Below are 20762 nucleotides of genomic sequence, written 5' to 3'. Positions count from 1 at the left end.
TCTCTCAACGTGGAGGAGCAGTGGCTCTACTCCGAGACTCTCCCGAATTGCCGATCTTCTCACCTTATCTCTAAGTGGGAGCCCGGCGACCCTGCGGAGAAAGCTCATTTCGGCCGCTTGTATCCGCGGTCTCGTTCTTTCGGTCACTACCCAAAGCTCGTGACCATAGGTGAGAGTCGGAACGTGGATTGACCGGTAAATTGACAGCTTCGCCTTCTGGCTCAGCTCTCTCTTCACCATGACTGACCGGTTTAGGGTCCACATTACTGCAGACGCCGCACCAATCCGCCCGTCAACCTCGCGCTCCATCCTTCCTTCACTCGTGCACAAAATCCCAAGATATTTATTTAAGATATTTAAACTCCTGCACTTGGGGCAAGAATTCACTCCCGACCTCGACAGAGCATTCCAGCCTTTTCCGACTGAGATGCAATTAAGATATCTACTCATTATTTTGATGATTAATCAAGCAATCAAAGTTCTGATATAATAAATAGCATAAATCGTGCTCTGATAAAACATGGCTGTGCGGGCTGGATGCTCTGCTGTCTGTCTGTGCTGCAGGTTCATTGTTGGTCCCTGGAGCTCCATCGGCAGCGCATCACACCGGCTTCATCATTTAACCTTCCTGTAAGTGTGGGGCAGGTCTGCTCAGATAAGACCACTCTGAGACTTAACCTGGCTGCTCAGTAAAAGCAGTGGGGCGGAAGAGGGAGTCTCTGTGTGTGTAAAACATCCCTAAGCAGCAGATCTTCTATGCTCTTCGTAATTAGCCCACTCAAGACAAAAGAGTCTGGCTCTCAGGAGAGGAGTGAGAGGGGAGAGATTTCATTTGGAGCGCTGGGCGTTGGTTTCGGAGGGAGAAGATAGCAGCCCTCCATTCTTCCATGGTGGAGTGGGCTCAGGTGAATAGGCTCTACAGCTGCAGCTGAAAGGATTAATTACTTATGCTTGTTGGTATATTTTGGTTTTTCCATCTGAATTCACCAAAATCGTAACGCAGATTATTAGATTATAGTAGCTGCATGAAATAAATGTACATTATTTGTTTATTTATTTATTTGTTTTTTGTAAAAGTTCCCCACAAATGAACAGAACGTGTGTTTTATGATCTCCACATGCCACTACATGCTTACAATTTACTGCTGAAAGCCAAAAATCTCAGACGCTCTTTGTGTTATTCTCTAAAAGTGATGTTTCCAGAGCAGATCACTGAAGAGACGCCGTCTGTTTATAGTTTAGAGCCCAGATTTGGGGAAAAACGGGTCGACTTTCAGTAGAAAAACAAACTGAGTTCAGCTTCTTTTATTATAAGGGTTTAAAATGACGTCACCGTCTATTAGACTGGAGAGAAGAGCTACAGCCTCACACGAGCATCACACGATTAACTATATGAAATTCTGAGATTAATCGCAGTTAAATTTCCTAAATCGTTTGACAGCCCTTATATATATATATTATATTCACTCACATTACTAGGCAGTAATACTGAACCTACAAAACATTAGAAAAATAAACATATAATTACAGTAAAATGTAACAAGTAATTTTTGTTTTTTGATGTTTTTTTTTTTCTTCAAAAAATATAGTTGAGATGTTTTGATCTGGTTACATTGGGGTTGCATGAATTTGTGCATTTCCATGACCAGCACAGCTGATTTACAGTTGAAATGATGTCAAAATACAGTAAGTGAACACATCTACAGAGAACACCCCTCTGCACATGTTCATGCACAATTGTTTACTTGCTGAATTTAACATATTGGGGAGAAAATTAATATATAGAAAGTGGCCTGTGCAAAAGTTACAGCATATTTTGTGTTTTATTTTTTATCCAGTGTGTTAAACTTGCAGCTTTTTAAATCTAGTTTTCTCAGATGAGACAGTTTGAGCAGTACTGTGTGTGTGGTAATCCGTCTATAGGCTGCGTTTGCATTGGTGCGGTATAGATGTGAAGCTGAACAGTACGAGTGTTCTCTTCACCCACTTACCTCCTCTCCCAACTTTATTAGTAGTATCTGGTGGCTTAAGCTGGTGTGGATACCTGAAGGGGTCTGCAAGTTCACTGAGAGGAATTATGTAATCACAAGACTGAACACTGAGAGACTGACTTAACAGACTTATATAACCACTTTGGACGTGTGTGTGTGTGTGTGTGTGTGTGTGTTTCTGTGTGTGTGTGTGTGTGTGTGTGTGTTTGAGATGGGGATAGTAAATGTGAGGCTGAGTCTTAAAGGGCCCATATCCTATGTTTTACTTGCATTTTTCCCCCTTCTGTCCCTTTAAGAGGTTAGTATGAGTTTATCTGCAGCCATAATTCCTTTTTTCCATGATCAAGTTCCAACCCCTTCATCCTTTATAACTAAAGAGGCTGTTTTTCTTAATGTGTTTTTAAGACTGATCTATGTAAATGGCCTCTGTTCTGATTGGCCGGGGAACTTCTCTTAATAAACTGTTTATATACTGTCAGTATTAGGTTTTAAAAGAGTTCTTTTTCTTTCATGATTCTAGCCTTTTGTTATGTTTTTGTCAGTGTGTGTAAGTAGAATGTGTGATGAGTGTGTGGATGCCTCTGTTCGTGTGTATGTGTGTCAGTGTATCTTTATTCTGTTGGAAGTGAACAGATGCGACACAAAATCATCTTTGAATTGAAGTATGGAATATGGAATTCCCAGCAGACTATATATCGCTGTTGTCTGGAGAAAACATTTTTCAGTTTCTGACATCTTTTGAAAATGCCTGATACCTGTTTAGATTGTATGTGAATTTCATGATGAATGGTCTAAAAGAACTGAGCCAAAATTAGTTGGAAAAATGTCTGGTTCCATTGACTTACATTAAAAATAATGAAATGTTTTTCCATCTCCTGTGAAGTTCACATTTTGGAGATACGAGGTTTTCTTCAGAGAACAGTGATATATGTATATAGTCTGCTGACAAAAAGAAAAAACCTTGCATCTCCATTTTTCTAATGTTTTTTTAGTTTTTGACACAATTTCAAAATGACTGTTGTCCTTGACATTGTATGTAAATTTCATGCATCCGCAAACAATCCAACTGCTTAAGAACAATGCAAGGTACTTCATCCTTGATGGTGCATGATAGCATCATAACCAATCCCAGCATTAAAATCCGTGTCTGTGATGGATTTCACCACATGGGCTCGGGAATACTTTGACCGTCCGCTGTCAGTAAACACCGTTCACCACTGCATCCACAAATGCAAGTTAAGACTGTGCTGTGAGCAATAGAAGACATATGTCAACAATGTCCAGAAATGCTGCTGACCTCTCCAGGCTTGCGATTATCTGAAATAGACTGATACAAGGTTGAAATGTGTCTTTGTGGTCTGACAAGTCTGCTTGTGGATATAATGGAGGTTGTGTTCTCTGAGCCAAAGATGACAGGACCATCCAGATTGTTACCAGCGCAAAGTTCAAAATCCAGAATCTGACAGACATGGCATACAGACAGACATAGTATGTGAGTGTAGTCACTTGCACATCTGTGGAATGAGAGAAATATACATTTTTGAGAAACACATGCTGCCTTCTAGATGACGTCTATTTCAGTGATGTTCTTGCTTATTTCCACAAGTGCTTCAAGCCACACTGCATGTGTTGAAAAAGCATTGCTGTAATAAGCAAGTGCGAGTGCTGGATTGGTATGCCTGCAGTCCAAATCCGTCTCCCTTTGAAAGTGTGGCACATTATGAAACGCAAAATACCACAATGAAGCTTTCAAAACAGGTTCACTTGGTGTCTTCAGTGCCCAAATGATTATGAAGTGATGTTAGAAGGAAGTGTGATGAATCAGAGAGGTGAACATGCTCCTGTCTCAACTTTTGGAACGTGTTTCAGGCACCATAGTTGAAATGAATAAATGTTTTGAAAAATGAATACAAGTCAAACAGAATTTGCTAATGTTTTTGTTACATTTCATATGCAGTCCCAGCTATTTTGGACATGAACTTTGTAGATTAAAATGCAGAAAGTGCTGTTTTTTTGGTTCGAGATTAAAGGGTTAAGGTTGACTTCATAGTTTAATTGAGTGCGCTGAAATTAAGAGACACAAATTATGTCACTGTCCACCGTGCGCCTGACCGCTGATATTTTTGTTTGTGTGAAATGCGTGGAGACAGAATGACCGGAACGACTCTGAGTACAACTGATATGATTAGCTAAATGGAAGGCTTATCATTTTCTGCGTTATTTACTGTGTGTGGACTATTTGTCGAGGGGATAAACGCCACTAATTTAATCAGATCATGATCAGACACAGGACAAGGAGAGTGATGCCATCACACCCCCATCAGTCACCACATGTGTCTGAGTGAGTGTGTGTGTGTGTGTGTGTGTGTGTGTGTGTCAGTTCACAGTCAAATTACAGGCTGCTTGTGGTCAGAGAGACCTTTATTATGGGAACTGTTTGTATGTACAGTACAGTTACTTAAGCCCTAAATTGCAGGTTTATTATTATGATATTGTGCTTAAAGCTTATTTATCAATATCTATTGTTAATTATTCAGTATTTACTATGAATTATTCAGCACCTGTTATCATTCAATTATTCAGCAATTATTCAGTAATAATTGAATTATTTATTAACTACTATGAGACTAATATGTGAGTTCTGTAGTAGTATGAACACACATACAGACTTAAAGTTTAAATGGTTAAAAAGTGATAATGATTAAAAGGAGATCAATTTTATAGAGTAACAAAAATTTTTTAAAAATGAATCCCTTAGAAGTGAATCCCTTAGATGAGATTTAGAAATGTATCAGTGTCTGTGTTTATGTGCAAAAACTGTTGTTGATCCGATTAAATATATTCCGATTATAGATTAAGACTGAGGTGTTTATATCCACTCTACTCAACAATCTAATGGAAAATCTTCGTTTACATACTCACTACAAGTAATCCGATCCAAAATGGTGCGCATGCGTAGAGAACCACTTAGTGTAGACGTTACCATGACAACCAGCATCATGTGAGTCCAGTCAGAGTGAGATGAGCAGCAGTGAGCAGTGATTGTGTTTTTAACTGCTTTAAAATGACGTCAGACTCAGGAAAACGTCCTTCACACGTCCTTATTAAAGAAGGCCGAGAGGAAGACGTCGTGCTCTGAGACACATAAGCTGGACGTCCGTCCCACCGCCGTCTTTTAAAGATCAGAGCATGAACTTCGTCTCCTCTGCAGACCAGTTTCTGCTCCGCTGTGTTGAACAGTATAAACTCTCAATATGACGCGACGCACATGCAGAACAGACTTAAACTTTCCGATAGGGAATGTAATCGGATACAGGCGTTTACACGGATATTATCCTTCTATTTAATGGATTTACAGGATTACCCACCTCATTAAATCAGATAGAAATCGTATTCCGAATGGCCCCAGTCGGACTGGAGTATTCCGAGGTATTTACATGGACGTATTCTAATCCGTTTCAGCTATTATTCGGATTATAAATGGATTATCAGGCTCCATGTACATATGGTTACTGATATACCGACTACTCTACTACAAGTACAATTTACAATGCACACACCCCACACTCACATGACAAAAAGTCTTTTTTTCTGAAGTTACTGATATTTTCTAAGTGTTGAAATTTTGCTGTTTAAAATTTTATTGAATCTTGAGTTTCAGCAGGCAGCCTGAAAATATATACACCCCTACAGTTAAGACACCTTTGTAATTTGGGGTACTTCCTCCACTGGACAGTTGCTGAAATGATTATTTTCTGCTAGTTCATGATGGTATTTGCTGGCTGCTGTGATCAGTGAGTGCGGCCGTGGTCTAATGTAATGAAATTATCCAGATGAAGTGGCTCTGATGGGATTGGTTGGTCCAGCATAATGAGATTACTACAGATGAAGTGGTGGAGGTGGGATGTGGACGCCGGGAGATTTATCAGCATTTGGTCATGGCTCTTCCTAAATGACCCTCACCTCATCATGGCCCCATCATCCCAGACTAATGGCAGGAACGCTGGGAACTTCTTGCTTTGCAAGTCCCCACCCACGCCTGAAAATAAAATACATTTCTTTCTGTCATGACTTGTTATGGCCCATCACATGCAAGTGTCCAGCTGTTTTTCACAGAACAAATGAGATCCCATCATGCTGTCGGAGAGTGGATTGGTTTTCCTCAGAGGCCATGTGTCCAGTTGCTGCTGTCTGGGCTGCTGTAGGTAAAAGTGAGCAGCAGGGAGAAGGGTGCTTATTTTAGTGCACAGAATGACTGGTCAGAAAACCGAAGTGTTTTCTGTCAAAGGGCCCAAATGGAAAATGAATTCTCTTGACTCAAATAAATATGATTGATGTCGTACATAAGCATTTTTCACATTTCAGAATGCTCTGTTCACTCCTCTGTCCATACACTCTTATGCAAGGCAGGGTGTCCCTGATCAAATGACATGTTTTGTTGATTTTCTATGTGAGAATAAGTCGACACACCCTCTACACTTTTGAATGCACAGTTACAGTTACTGTTGCTGAATCAAACATATTAGGGAAAAACATTAAACACAAATTGTGGCCTGTGCAAAAAATTACAGTGCTTTTTATATTGTTGTCAGATCAAAACCTCGTATCTCCAAAAAGGTAACTTTACAGGAGAAGGAAAAAACATGCTTTGCTTTTAATGTAAGTCAGTGGAACCAGACTTTTGTCCAGGTGCTTTCGGCCGAGTTCTTTTTCGTCCATTCATCATAAAATTGACATACAATATAAAGGACAACAGACATTTCCAAATTACGCCGAAAACAAGAAAAATTGAGATATTTTATGTTATGTTTTGGTCCATTTTCCAATACGTAATACTCAACGAATAATTAGAAATTGTGAACTAAAATTTGCAGCAAAAAGTCATATTTAAGTTTGTTTCCTGTAGAAAGTGTTACCTTATTTTCACTTAGAAAGACAACAAAATTATGAAGCTGCATGTGACTGTGACTTTATTACTACCCTGTTGTGGCTCCACAGTGAAATTAGATTTATAGGTAATAATAAAATAATCCTCCGTTACAGTGAAATGAAGCTCTGCTGATCGTTCAACACAGTTGAACAGTAAATGGTCTTAAACGCTGGAGTTAATGTAGAACTGCTGATTCACCCTGAAGATCAGCTGGTCACCATAGCAACACAGACAACAATCTCACCCAGCTAGTAGCTAATGAAAAGGCAAAGGAGCAGATTTATGACAAACATCAATCATTTTGAGACAAATGACTCTGTGAGGGTCCGTGGGGGTCCTGACCGCTGAAGAACAGGGTAACAGAGTATCAGAGAAACAGATGGACTACAGTCTGTAACTGTAGAACTACAGAGTGCAGCTATACAGTAAGTGGAGCTGATAAAGTGGACAATGAGCGTAGAAACAGGGAGGTGGTCATGATGTTTGGCCTGATCAGTGTATTTCAGTCTTAAAGGCACAGTAACAAAAACAGCCTGTTTAATTCTAAGAGTAAAGAGAGGTTGGAAAGTAGTGATGTAGATATAAATCATGACTGTTTTTGGTATATAAACATACAAAAATCTATAAAGTAGGATATGAGAGAAATATAGGAAATGAGGTGATATTTTGAATTGTTCTGTCATTTTGAACACTAACCCTCCAGTTCAGACATGTGGTATCTAGATTTTCTGTTTCTCCTCCTGTGTGCTGAATTTTCATCAGTCTGTTTCTTCTAATGAGCACAACTGTTTGCCCCTCGTTTGTCTTCTCTTAGTCTTACTCACACACACGCACAGTTGCTCTCTCGCGTTCGCACATGGCATTTATGAATCACGCAAACACACAAGATGAAAAGAGAACGAGTAACTGCGCTCCCTTCATCATGCGGCCGGCTCCAGTGTGCTGGGTTGTTTCCTAGGTTACCCTGCCTTATTCACGTAACCTTTCGTGTAGATAAAAGCATCCTGTAATCTTAAATCTCTCGCATTTTTTCTCCGTTTCTGCTGATCTTCTCCACGGCGCTGTGCTAATTTCATGCTACGCTGCTCAATAAAGCGCTAACAGAAGAGCAGAGACGTTTACTGCTACTGGCCATAGGATTTATACTCAAGTGGAATGCTCAGGTCACTGCACTCCCATGACCATTTCATGAAATCCATGTATTTGCAAATTGAGCAGTTGATTTCAGATTCATGAAGTACTGTTAATAAAAGCATTTCATAAAAAGCTTCATAATTGGCCTTAATTTTAAATGCATTATTTCAGTCACTGAGTGTGTTTACGTGCACTCGGTGATCCCATCCCAACCGGATTTCTGCAGTTATTCAAGTTATTCAAGAGTAAGGTCTAGAACCCTGATGACGAAATCTGATAAGGAGGCTGGATTTTAGCTCAGTGATCAGATTTCTCAGCACATGTGAACTCTGATTTCTTTCTGATTTCGTAGTCTGTGCTTATGCAAATAAACAGATGCCGGTACCGGAAATAACCACAAGATGATGTTGAAATGAAGGATTTAAATATTCTTCATCTTCTAGATCAGAGGTCTTTAATTAAAATTCAGTACGGTCCGGTTTTTCCTCAAGCAAAGGTCCGGAATATCATAGCGTCTAACTTGCATCATGATTCAGTGCCGTATACTGTTTACTGATGTAGCCTAGTAGGTATATCACCATCATATACAGTCAAGTACAATTCAGTCATATTTCAACAATATTTATCGTCAGTGTCTTTTTAGAGGACACCATGTGAAATAACTTCGCTCTGATACGTCGAATAAAATTGGACCACCCTGTTGAAATGAGATAATTCTCTATACTTAGACCCAGGACCGCATAGGATGGTGTCTGTGTCCAGATCCGGACTGCGGTCCGCCTGTCAGTGACCTCTGTTCTAGGTGGCTCCATATCAATCCATTCATTTTGGAGTCGCTCGTGAGCGCCCTCTAGTGTTTGAGAAAACGGGAAGACATTGCAGAGCGGGAATTCTCCACGCTGTAAGTTCTTAGGTTGTAACTAATTGGAGAGCTCACGTGACTGGATCTCCTTGAAGAAAAAAATCCTGATTTTCCATTGGCTGTTTCAAAGTTTCCAACCAAAACGTAACAATAAAGGACGAGTATTACTACAATACTTTCAATACAACAAGCAGGATTATTCTAATGAAGTCAAAATGAACTAAATACTACAGGCTTGTCTTTTTTAAGTCTTTAGACCTTCTGATAATATTCCTGAGGGTTCCGATCTACTTTTAATCTGCTTTTAATCCAAGACTTGATTTAATTCTCATTTCCGCTTGACTCTAGGTTGTTTTAGCCTGAACCTGAACTTTAAAGTTGACTCTTTTTTTTAGTTTTGTCCTCCATTAGAGGTCCCTCTGTTATTTCTGTTACTCTGCTGGATGGAGTGGATGAAAGTGTTTAATGGTGGATGTCTACTTATCGATATTTATCACCTCTGGCAGGATTTTTTTGCTCCCCCTTTTCGCACAACCATTGGATAGTAACAACTTGTCGAGAGATTTAATGCCCCCACTTAAAGTTTAAATCAACAAGATTGATCTTGCCTTTCAAAGCCACTCGGCAGCTTGATTACTGACGGCTCTCTGCGGGATCGGCGATGTTTGGAGAATAATTAGAATAGGTGGGGGTGGGAGACTCCTTTTAGAGCTCATCAATAAAGCAAGCCGTTATACATCCACCTAAAAACATACAAACGGTGCCCGTTAGAGAATCAGGCCACTGCATGCAGTGCAGTGTGTGTACCTCACATGGCAAGGCGATGCATCAGCAGGAGGTAGTCGGACAGTTAGTCTTTCATGATTACGCAATGATTTGAAACAGTATTACAACAACTCAAAAAGCCCAAAACCATTAAAGATGTTTTAGTAGCAGGAGGTGAGGAACATGAGGGTGAGGGGCAGTCATGGGCTGGAGGTTAGGGAACCAGCCTCGTGACCGCCGGTTCGATCCCCAGAGCCGACAGCACATGAATGAGGTGTCCTTGAGCAAGACGCCTAACCCCCAACTGCTCCCCGGGTACTGCGGATCGGGCTGCCCATCGCTCTGGGCAAGTGTGCTCACTGCCCCCTTGTGTGTGTGTCTATTCACTAGTGTGTATGTGGTGTTTCACTTCACGGATGGGTTAAATGTGGAGGTGAAATTTCCCCGTTGTGGGGCTAATAAGGGTCTCTTAATCTTACTTGGACTCCCCTTTCGCTCATTTGCTTTAAACAGATTTTACTCAACTGAATCTCCACCGAAGATCTAAGATGGGTTTACATTCTATTTAAGTTGTGAGCTAAATTTTAACCCATTTAGGTGTCACGAAGATTGATATGTATGTACAGTACTGTGCAAAATTCATGCTGGCACCCTTTCTTTTATTTTCATTTTCAGTAAAAAAAAAAAAAAAGTACCTTATTCTTTTTTCAGTGTAAGTAATTGTTATTACATCAGTCATGAGCAGCAGAAAACACATCTGTATATTAGTGTGTTAGTGTGTGTTGTGTTGGTACGAGTGGATCAGACACAGCAGTGCTGTGTCCACTCACTGTCCACTCTATTGGACACTCCTCCCTCCTCAGTCCACCTTGTCGATGTAAAGTCAGAGACGACAGCTCATCTGCTGCTGCACAGTTTGCGTTGGTCAACCACTATTCCTTCATCAATGGTCACAGGATGCTGCCCACAGGAATATATATATATACATTATGAAACAATAACACAGACATGAAGACACAGTACATACTAAATATATCCAAACATACTTCGATATTAGGCAATAAAGATATTCATGTTTATTAGTTAGCTGTGGTGCCAAGCCTAAATAAGGTGCAGCTAAAACTGTCCTGACACACAGCTCCTGCTCAGCCTCTTAATGATATGCTAATAACCGAATAATCTAGTTTCAGGGAATACAAATGTAGCATATGAACCACCGGACCTGTCCAGAATACTTCCTGCATGCTGTGAATGCTGAGCAGGGCTAGAGATTTGATTTCTTTTTCCTTTTCAGGTTAACCAGGACAATGTGGTGAAGGTGGGCCACAAACAGGTGGTTAATATGATTCGACATGGGGGAAATCGTCTAATCATCAAAGTGGTGACGGTCAGCAGGAATCTGGACCCTGATGATAAGTCTCGAAAGAAAGGTAACTTCATTATGTGGCTCAGATACTTCAATTAACAAATCTTAACCCTGCACTCATATTAAAAACCATTGCTTTTCCATAATGCTTACTATAAAACTAATCTACAGTCTTACTAACATTATTACTAATCTGTAAGTACAGTGATTTCCCAGGGGCTGTTTCTCTTTACCCAAAGGCACACGATCCTTCAAAAGTCATTTAATGCAGTTTGGGACTGTAAGTGCCTCTGTGCAGCAGAGAATTCGAGCTCGTGGTTAAGCTAAGCTGAGTGCATTATTTGCTCTGTATTTGCTGCTGTAGCTCCTCCGCCACCCAGGAGAGCTCCTTCCACTGCTCTCTCCATGCGCTCCAAATCCATGACATCAGAACTGGAAGACATGGGTAAGAATCGTACACCAACACACCGGAAGTGAGCTGATTATATATCATCACTGTTGTAACAGAACCTTACATCCTTGAAATGGTCACTTAAATAAAAAGGAAAAGTTCTTGTCCCTCTACTGCATGAATTATTACTTAAACATGGCAAAAATGTTTTAACCTTTTTAACACCGGTGGTCCCAAAAACGCGCTTCGTCATGTTCTTCATAACGCTCATACTCCATAAGCTCCATTCAGAAGCTGGGCGTCGTGTGAGGCTGTAGCTCTTCTCTCCAGTCTAATAGACGGTGACGTCATTTCAAACCCTTATAATAAAAGAAGCTTAACTTTGTTTTTCTCCTGAAAGTCGACCCGTTTTTCTCCAGATCTGACTGTGACGATGTGTTTTCCTGAATTGTCCTGCATTTCACCGTTCACATAGTAGAGGCGATTCTGCCCGTATTGTGCTTCTGTTCACGCCCATAATACTGGCATGTTGAAACTCTGAGACCGAAGCCCTACATTGAACTTGCTGTCCACCATCCTCACATATCAGGTTATTTTAAGGGTTTATGTTAACCCCTTTAATGGGCAGGGACCACCGGCAGGCCCAAAGTTTTATTACACTCTTCTCTAATCGCTTCTCTGCCTTTTGGCTAAGATCGAGTGTAGTATCTGTTCTTATCAGTTTAACATCTGATACGTCCTGTATATTAGGACTACATATCAAATTGATTTTTAGAACAGGGAGACGGAAGAGGGGCTTGCTCCCTTCGTGCCACGCATTGACCTGGTATTGCAGTACCTCTGGGAACAGTGCATCTCCTTGTGGGGCAGTGATGGGCTGGAGGTTAGGGAACCAACCTCGTGATCGGAAGGTTGCCGGTTTGATCCCCAGAGCCGACAGTCCATGACTGAGGTGTCCTTGAGCAAGACACCTAACCCCCAACTGTTCCCCGGGCGCTGCGGTTTGGGCTGCCCACCGCTCCGGGCAAGTGTGCTCACTGCCCCCTAGTGTGTGTGTGCTCACTAGTGTGTATGTGGTGTTTCACTTCACGGATGCAGAGGTGGAATTTCCCTGTTGTGGGACTAATAAGGGTCTCTTAATCTTAACCTAAGAATAACTCGGTCAGTTTGCATTGAAGTCCCTGTAGTTACTGAATAACAGTGGTCAGTGAAGGTTTTCATTTTCCAAACTTCTGCCGAAAACCGAATCTTGCCTTTTTTGGAGCCATAGATTCTTGTTGTCCCGGTGATCCAAATTATTATAGTTAGTAAGTAAATAAATAAATAACTAAATAAATAAATAAATAAATGGACGACAAACCTCCTGCCTGTTTTCATCTTAAATAAACAGCCAACACGGCTAAATCTTTTCGGATAATCCCCCCACTTTCTCCGATGGCAGTGTTTTCATGGCTGCATGCCGTCACTGGTGGCGTACTGTTACGAGGCATGGAGCAACAGAATTGAGTAGAATTGCACAGCCTGATTCATTCAGACTGGTTTCTTATCAGCATAGAAACACTAAACAAAAGCTGCACTTTAAAGGGCCTCGATCGAACACACTGGCCACCATACAACTCAACAATAAGGAACTGGACAATACAGTAGCGCATGTTATATTGTTAGACCCCAGTTGATTTTGTGCAGATCCACTTACGCTAATCTTCTGCATAACTGTAATGAGACGCAGTGTAGAACGGCAGCATCTCTGAAAAGCCATGCTGCTTCTCATTCTGTGTCCTTTGCTATTGCCTCTGGTTTGTGTTGTCAGTGCATTGAAATAATGAAATATTAAATATTATTTTTTTTCCCTTCTGTTCCCCTTTACTTTGACTGAAAAAGTGGATAAAGGTATGAAGTCCTTCTTGTTTTTATCACCTAGCATGCCCCTACCTTTGTTGAGTGTGTGTGTGTGTGTGTGTGTGTGTGTGTGTGTGTGTGTGTGTGTGTGTGTGTGTGTGTTTGTGTGTGTGTGTGTGCGTGTGGGTGTGTGTGTGTGTGTGTGTGCGTGTGTGTGTTTGTGGTAGTCAGAGAATTAGGGTGTTTGTGGTCTGTATTTGGTTGTGTATAGTGCATTTATCCAAAATAGTCTGTATTGCCTTACTGGGTCACATGATCTTTTCCAAAAGACAACCGTCTTACAGTCAGTGAAAGCTTAGAGCTGCGGTTTGGTGTCAAAAGCCACGACTGAGGGCGGAAAAGCGCAGCACTGTATTTATAGCAAAAAAGCTCTCCAACCTCACCTGAGCAGACCCAGGCTGGAAGCATTTGTCCTGTGGCTTCTATTGGTTAGAAAGTATCAGTGACACCAGCAGTTAGTTTCTATGATCCTAATTATCTGTGATTAAATCTTATCACTGATGTATCATAAGTATGGCTGGCACAGTTATTCGACTTATTGATTATTTTACAGTTTGAAAGCAGTCAGCATCTCTGCAGCCTATTATAAAGTCATGTTCAGCAGCCTGAACATTCTCCACAAGGGGGCGCTGTAAGCACTCGTCACTTTGGCAAGCATTGCTGAAAAAGAAGAAACCCACACCAGCAGGATCCCACTAATCTACATATGTTTGTAGTAACAAATTTCATGTTTATTAAGTGACAAACGTTTGTAGATACAAATTGTTAGAAAAAAAGTGAATAAAAATGATTAAAAATAAATTCAATGTTTGCTCCTCTAGTAATACTCAGTCTGAATTTATCAAAGGATTTCCTTCAAACCTGAGAAAATTCCACTAGGATGTCTGGCAGAAGCTTCAAATGTCTGTGCTCAAGTAGAACCGGATGTTAAATGATATGTGGCCGGTGAATGTACACTCCTGTTAGCTTAGTGCTAACGGAACATTGAAATTCTCATATGTGTGCTAGTAGAAATTAGCATTGGGGAGGTACTACTTCTAATAATAAAGTGAAGATTTCAGGAGTAAACACTACTGTATAATGATAAAGAGCCATGGGAATTTACTGAAGTAATTCTGAAAGCAACACTAAAGATGAGAAGATTATTAATATTAACTGGGTATCCACAGGTCATCATAAAGCCACGCTCAGCAGTCTGAAGATTTTCTGCAAGGTTGATTTTGTTAGCATCATTAGAAGAGAAGAAATCCACACCAGCAGGATCATTTTTTTTGTTTTTTTATATTTCATATGAAGTAAACTAAATTCAATTAAAAAATAAAAATTAAATTAAAAGTTAAAACTCAAATGTTTTGGTGCTGTAAGAATATTCAGTTTGGCTACAACAATATGCCACTTGTATGTCTGTTACAAGCTTCAAATGCTTCAAATGTCCCTGCTAAAGAAGTGATCTTGACGATGGGAACATAATTTAGAAATTCCCATAGCAGGAATTAACCTCATCATATGAGTGATTTGCAGGCTACTTATAAAGAGACGATTTCAACAGTAAACCTGCTTTATAATGATAATATATGTACATAAACAGACTGGCTAAAATCAACATCAAAATAATAATGTTTATTTATATAGCACCTTTCATACATTAAAAATGCCGCTCAAAGTGCTTCATAGCACAACATAAAACTACAGAGTAAATAAAAACAATATATTAATAAATACAATTAAAAAGAACGGGATAAAAGTATAAATAAAAAGAAGAAAGGCCTGAATAATAATCTCTGGATGACTTGAGTACTAATATAATTAAGAGTGACAGCCCTAGTCAGCAGAATTAAATGAAGAAAGGAACAGTATATTGTTTAAATTGCTTCAAACATGTTAAACTATTGCGTGATATGTTCCCCGTGTCCCACTGTTGCTAATTCTGTCTCGTCTCCTTGTGTAGAATAGGCTGTTGCATGGATTCACAGTGTACTGTGTGATATGGCATTACATTTTACCCAGGTCAATGCCATGGCGAGGAACACAAAGTGCTTTCCTCTGCTTTGATTCCCCGTTCTTTTATGTAAATGATGTGTGAATATTCATTCATGAATAAACCTGAGTGTTCTTTTATGTTAAAGCCACTTTGAGGAAAAAGAAGGGTGAGTTTCAATGGCCATGTTTCATTAAACACACACACACACACACACACACACACACACACACTTTGTGTAATTCTAAGCAATGTAGGCACCGTATTTCGTCAAGTTGTTTTAGACATATTAAACATGCAATACGATTTACATGAAATGCAATTTGTGTATCGCTGTTGTCGGAAGAAAACCTTGTACCTCCAAAATGGTAACTTTACAGGAGAAGGAAAAAACATGCTTTACTTTTAATGGAAGTCAGTGGAACCAGACGTCTTTCCAAGTCGTTTTGGGCCGTTTCTTTTGGTCCACCCATCATGAAATTTACACACAGTATAAAGGATAAAGTGTATTTTCAAATCGTGTGAAAAACTGAAAAATGTCAAAAATGGAGATGCAAGGTTTTGTTCCAACAGCAGCGAAATACGTTATATTTTCTTATATCAGACGTCTCATTAGAACAGCAGGGCAGTTCACAGTCAATAAGGATTTAAGGAAATGTTTAAATAATGTCAGTACAGCAAATGTTCCGCAGACCCGAATCTTTATTCTCAAGCCACATAATTCAAGCGCAATGTGAAAATGCATTATTCATAAGCCTGTCCTCTATTAAAAAGGGTTATGCAAGAAAATGCAAGCTCCATGAATCCCTCTCCCCTCAGTGAATCGGCCTCGGCCAAAAATCCCTTGGCCGTATTTGTGGTTCCCTCTCATATCCCGTCAGATTTGAACTGTTATAGCCTTAACAGTAGACATTTTCCCGGAAAGCACTGGAAAACGTGCTTTCTAGCTAGCCATCGTCATGTGAGGGCCTCTGCAATGTAGTGTTGTCATGGAAATAATGCTGTATATGTCTAATATAGCAACATTCCACCTGCAAAATGTAATGCCATATTTTCAGTGCAAAGCTGCTGGCACTTGTTCTAACACCCGTGAGCGTTAGGACAGGCGAGCAATACAAATTTAGGCTTTTTTCCTTTTTCAATCAGACTCTCATGAGCCGTATAGATGCTTCTGTGTCTTTATGCGCCGCAGCAGCAGCAGCAGCCACAGTCATCCTGGTGTCATGTTTGTATAATGTAGCTTGATGCACAATATGCTCATGCTACATGTAAAAGCACTATTCAGACCAGAGCTGCGTTAAAGGGCCCGTATCACGGAAAACCTCATTTTTGCACTGTTTTTGAGCCTTTAAACAAGATTCAAAACGTTCCTTTCACTCCTCAGTCCATATATGACAGCTAAACAGCCCATTTTAAGATGATGTCATGATAATCGATGCTTTTACATATATCCACCTCTTCAGCCTATAGCAGTTTAAAATAAGGAAGGATTTAGCCTAGACTGCTTTTTGAATGTGTCACAATGCAGGACAACCAGTCAAAACAAAGCTCTTTTACATACATCAGTCGAAAACGTGAGGATGTTTAGTTCTAAGTGCGTAAGTGGATCTGGCCCGACTAGAGACATCGTACTGTATCATGACCTATCCTATTGTACCCTATTGTTGGGTAGTGCTAGTGAGTTAACTTGAGGCTAATGCATTAGATTGGGGCATTGCATATAATGTGTAGCTCAGTTTCTATGCTGCTAAAAAAAAAGCAGCGTGAACTCCACTGGTCATGCTAAAATCTCAAATTAAGCACTTTTATAATGCTCTAATGAGCTTTAAGTGGAAAAATTTTCCTCACTTTTTTGAAATATAAGAGTTTAATGTAGCATATCGCTGTTGTTGGAAGAAAACCTTGTATCTCCACTTTTCAGAATTTGACATAATTAAAAAAAAAAAAAAATTTTTTAATTTCATGATGAATGGACAAGAAGAAACAGCCCAAAACGACTTGGAAAAAAATCTGGTTCCATTGACTTGCATTAAAAGTAAAGTAGGTTTTCTCCTTCTCCTGTAAAGTCACCGTTTTGGAGATACGAGGTTTTCTTCCGTCAACAGCGATACAATGATTGTTAAAGTTTCCAAAGCCTATTTTAAAGTCACCGTTTTAAGAAAGCATTTTATATATGACCCCACTACAACAGTTCAGTTCCACCCATTCACAATGAAGTTAATGAGGCACAATACAGGCCAGCCAATCAGAACAGAGCTCATCTACATGTGTCAGTCTTAAAGGCACAGCAACAGGAAACTCCTGTTTAATTCTAAGGAATGAATAGAGGTTGGAAAATGATTAGGGCAAAAGAATTGTGACTGTTTTTAATACATAAAGCGATACAAATGTGATGGGGGGAAAAAATAGGATGCAGTAACGTAGGATGTAGGGCCTTTAAGCAAGCAGACGAGTTATTGACAATTAGAATGACCCTGTTTTTGATCACAATGCAGACTTATTCCAGCTTTTCCCGCTTTGCTGTTGTTTACGCTCAGTTGTGTGCTGAATTTAAAACGGACAGACGTTTGCAGAGTGGTCAGTTTTGACTCGTTTCTGCTAAGATCAGCCCTTTTTGCTTCAGAGGTATAAAGGGATTTGAATGGTGAATGTTTACAGACTTGTGATGCTAAGAAGAGAAAGAGGTATGTGTGCGAGTGTGTGTGTGTGTGTGTGTGTGTGTGTGTGTGTGTGTGTGTGTGTGAGTGAGCGTGTCTAACCAGATGCAGTCTTAACAAATGTGATGGCAGCAAATCAGACACTGAACTTCCCTTTCCTCCGCTCCTGTGTAGATGATCAGCTTTCAGATATTGCGGCTCTGAAGAAGAGGATTGTTTTTCAAGTCACCCTAAGTAATCATTTCCCATGCATGGGAGCTGTCTGAAAATAAACGCTAACGCTAGCATGTTGCACAGTTGGCCGCTGAGAATCAGAGCTACTCTAGCAGGATGATTCCCATGGAATCAGGAAGAGCTTGCACGGCTTTGACCTTGACCAGTGTCAATGTACCTATCTCTGTCTCCTCTTTCTTGCTTGGTTTGGATTCTTTTTCTCTTTCTTTTTGATTTTATAGATCCTGTGAGAGGATAATGGCTTGATTTTGATACTTGTGGTGCACTGTAGCTTCCTGAAACCTAAAATAAGGACCGTATTGTCTTGCAGATAAAGTGGAGGAGGTCGTACCTCCGCAGAAGCCAGTTTGGGACAACTCGAATGTGGACGTGAGGGTGGCGGCCGTTAAACCGCGGCCTACCAGCAGGTGTTTCGCCGTGGCCCCAGAAATGAATGTAAGCACAGACCCTTTAATAATATTAGGTGACACTTTACGGTAGGGCAGCATTGATAAGGCTACATAAGCTTGACAACTGACCTAAACCTACATAGGCATTAATAAAAGCTCATTCCAAAAGGCCTCGTCTGGCATAAAGGCTGTTTTTGTCAACTTTGATGTGAAGTTGTTTGGGGACGCTGAACTTTTTCTGACACTGGGTTGTGTCATGACCCTTTTTTATGGGTGAAATGACTGACTTTGTGTCTCAGAGTATGTCACAGTGACATAATGCAGATTTAATAGCTTAAACGTTAAGATGAAGCTCTAACGGCCACAGAAAGCCGTCCTAATGCCGTCCTATCTGCATTATGTCACTGTGACCTACACTGAGACACAAAGTCTACAAAGTCATTTCCCTCCACAAGGTGTCATAACAACCTAATGTCAGAAAGAGCAGCCTCTTGGCATGGCTAGATGTCAGCCTGACACCAAGCTGGCAAATGCAACCTTTATCACAAATAATGTCTATTGGAATAGGTGAATAAGGGTCATTCTGCCGGACAGCTTCAAAGTCAGAGTAAAAAGCACATTTCAGACTCTTACCTGACCTGGACTTTAGAGTAAAATCAGATGATCACATGTACCATTTTGTCACTACCAAAACAACCATAATGCTACCGAAACTTTGTCAAATGTTGTGGTAGTGATAATTTTAGCTCATTTTGAGCAGAACGCTAGCAAACACAGCTTTGAACTACACGTGTAAAATCATTGTTTTTCATTAAAACAAAAAAAGTTTACTTATTTGTACTTATTTGGAGAAAATATGTGTTTCAGTAGTGACAATTCCAAATGTTCCGTACTGATTTTCAGCATTTGGGACACATTTACTTCAAAACAATGGGATCTAACTGCTCACAATGTGGCCACGAGGGACAGGGATGCAGCTCTAAAATGCAGAGGTGTGGCTAAAATAAGTCTCCGCCTACATACTAAAACTCGTAGGGACAGCATTTTTTAAAATTACACACACACACACACACACACACACATGAAATATTTTGATTTAAACAAAAATACTTTTTTTAAAAAAAGAGTTTAAAACTTTGATAAATCATGATAAATCTAAATCAACTTCAGTTTAAAAGAAAATAAAAAAGATCTTGTAAAAAATTATGATTAATTATTAAATGATTATTTTCACAAGTTAAAATTTAGGGGTTATGGTTTGAGACAGAGACCTCCCGATAGAAATGACCCTATTAATAACGGTTTTTAACATATTTAGCTAATTACTATTTCAGTCAATGTTTTGGGTTCACCCAGATCATAACATACTCCTTGTAAATATTTGAGGTATGAATATTTGTTCTTTAACTGTTGTTTTACTGTGAAACGCTAGAACGGTCCATATGAATGTTTATGTAGGTGTGTGTTAGTTGTCATGAAGGGCTTATGTAGCCTTATGACCACTGCCCTACAGTAAACTGTTACCTCAAATTCTGTTTGTTGTTGAAGGCATGATGTTCACTGCTGCTGAATGTCTATGCTAGACTCAGAAATAATGTTCAGTACAGTCACAGCCCAGTGTTCCCTATATGCAATTCAAACAGGAATTTTAAGAAAGAAATATTTCAGCTTTTTAAATGTTGTTTTTCAGTTAACATTAAAAACACAGTCGTTGAAACAATCAGCTCTGTTTTAACCCACTGCAGATTATGAAGTCCTTTACCTACACCTTAAACATGAATCTGTGTGGTTGTGCAGTCCCTGTGCAATAGCCAGGACGTATCAGTGGACTCCCCGCCAGTCACAGGAAGTCCTAAAGGCCCTTACCTGGGTGTACCAAAGGGAACCATGCGTCGGCAGACGTCCATAGGCAAGTACTGTTTTCTAACACCAGGAGTATAAGTGTGTTGTTTTAATCTGTCTCTCATTTTTTTACTATTTTGTGGTATTTTTCTTTGTGTGTGTGTGTGTTTGTATGTAATTTGTACTGACAGGATCCTGGTCTAAGAAGTTTTTTTCATGGTGTATAAATAAATAAACAATGCTATGCCATAGAACACAAACCATTTACCCTGTCAAGAAGAAGCTGTTTGCCTCAGTTCAGTGGACCCAGTCAGTTTGTTTTAT

The 20762-nt window shown here is 39.9% G+C and overlaps 1 protein-coding gene and 1 non-coding gene across 7 annotated transcripts in view; both read left to right on the top strand.

Moving 5' to 3' along the window:
* Positions 1-20762, top strand: part of shank2b (SH3 and multiple ankyrin repeat domains 2b) — a 219615-nt gene that overhangs the window by 189692 nt on the left and 9161 nt on the right. For 2 of the 6 annotated variants that reach the window (XM_037540578.1, XM_037540581.1), the window contains 7 exons: positions 10977-11112; positions 11413-11493; positions 13321-13329; positions 15465-15485; positions 18148-18207; positions 18518-18642; positions 20394-20505. In XM_037540578.1, coding sequence (XP_037396475.1) covers positions 10977-11112; positions 11413-11493; positions 13321-13329; positions 15465-15485; positions 18148-18207; positions 18518-18642; positions 20394-20505 — 544 coding nt within the window. The remainder of the gene's footprint in view (positions 1-10976; positions 11113-11412; positions 11494-13320; positions 13330-15464; positions 15486-18147; positions 18208-18517; positions 18643-20393; positions 20506-20762) is intronic. The other 4 variants (XM_037540582.1, XM_017683708.2, XM_037540579.1 and 1 more) reach the window with 3 other exon arrangements.
* On the top strand, positions 12109-12299 carry LOC119263932. Its single transcript, XR_005130647.1, has one exon. It is a non-coding gene; the product is annotated as a U2 spliceosomal RNA (small nuclear RNA).

The sequence above is a fragment of the Pygocentrus nattereri genome, chromosome 8 (assembly GCF_015220715.1).
Source record: "Pygocentrus nattereri isolate fPygNat1 chromosome 8, fPygNat1.pri, whole genome shotgun sequence".
Lineage (NCBI taxonomy): Eukaryota > Metazoa > Chordata > Actinopteri > Characiformes > Serrasalmidae > Pygocentrus > Pygocentrus nattereri.
The sequence above is the reverse complement of the archived record's forward strand: the minus strand, read 5'-3'. Positions and strand labels throughout refer to the sequence as shown.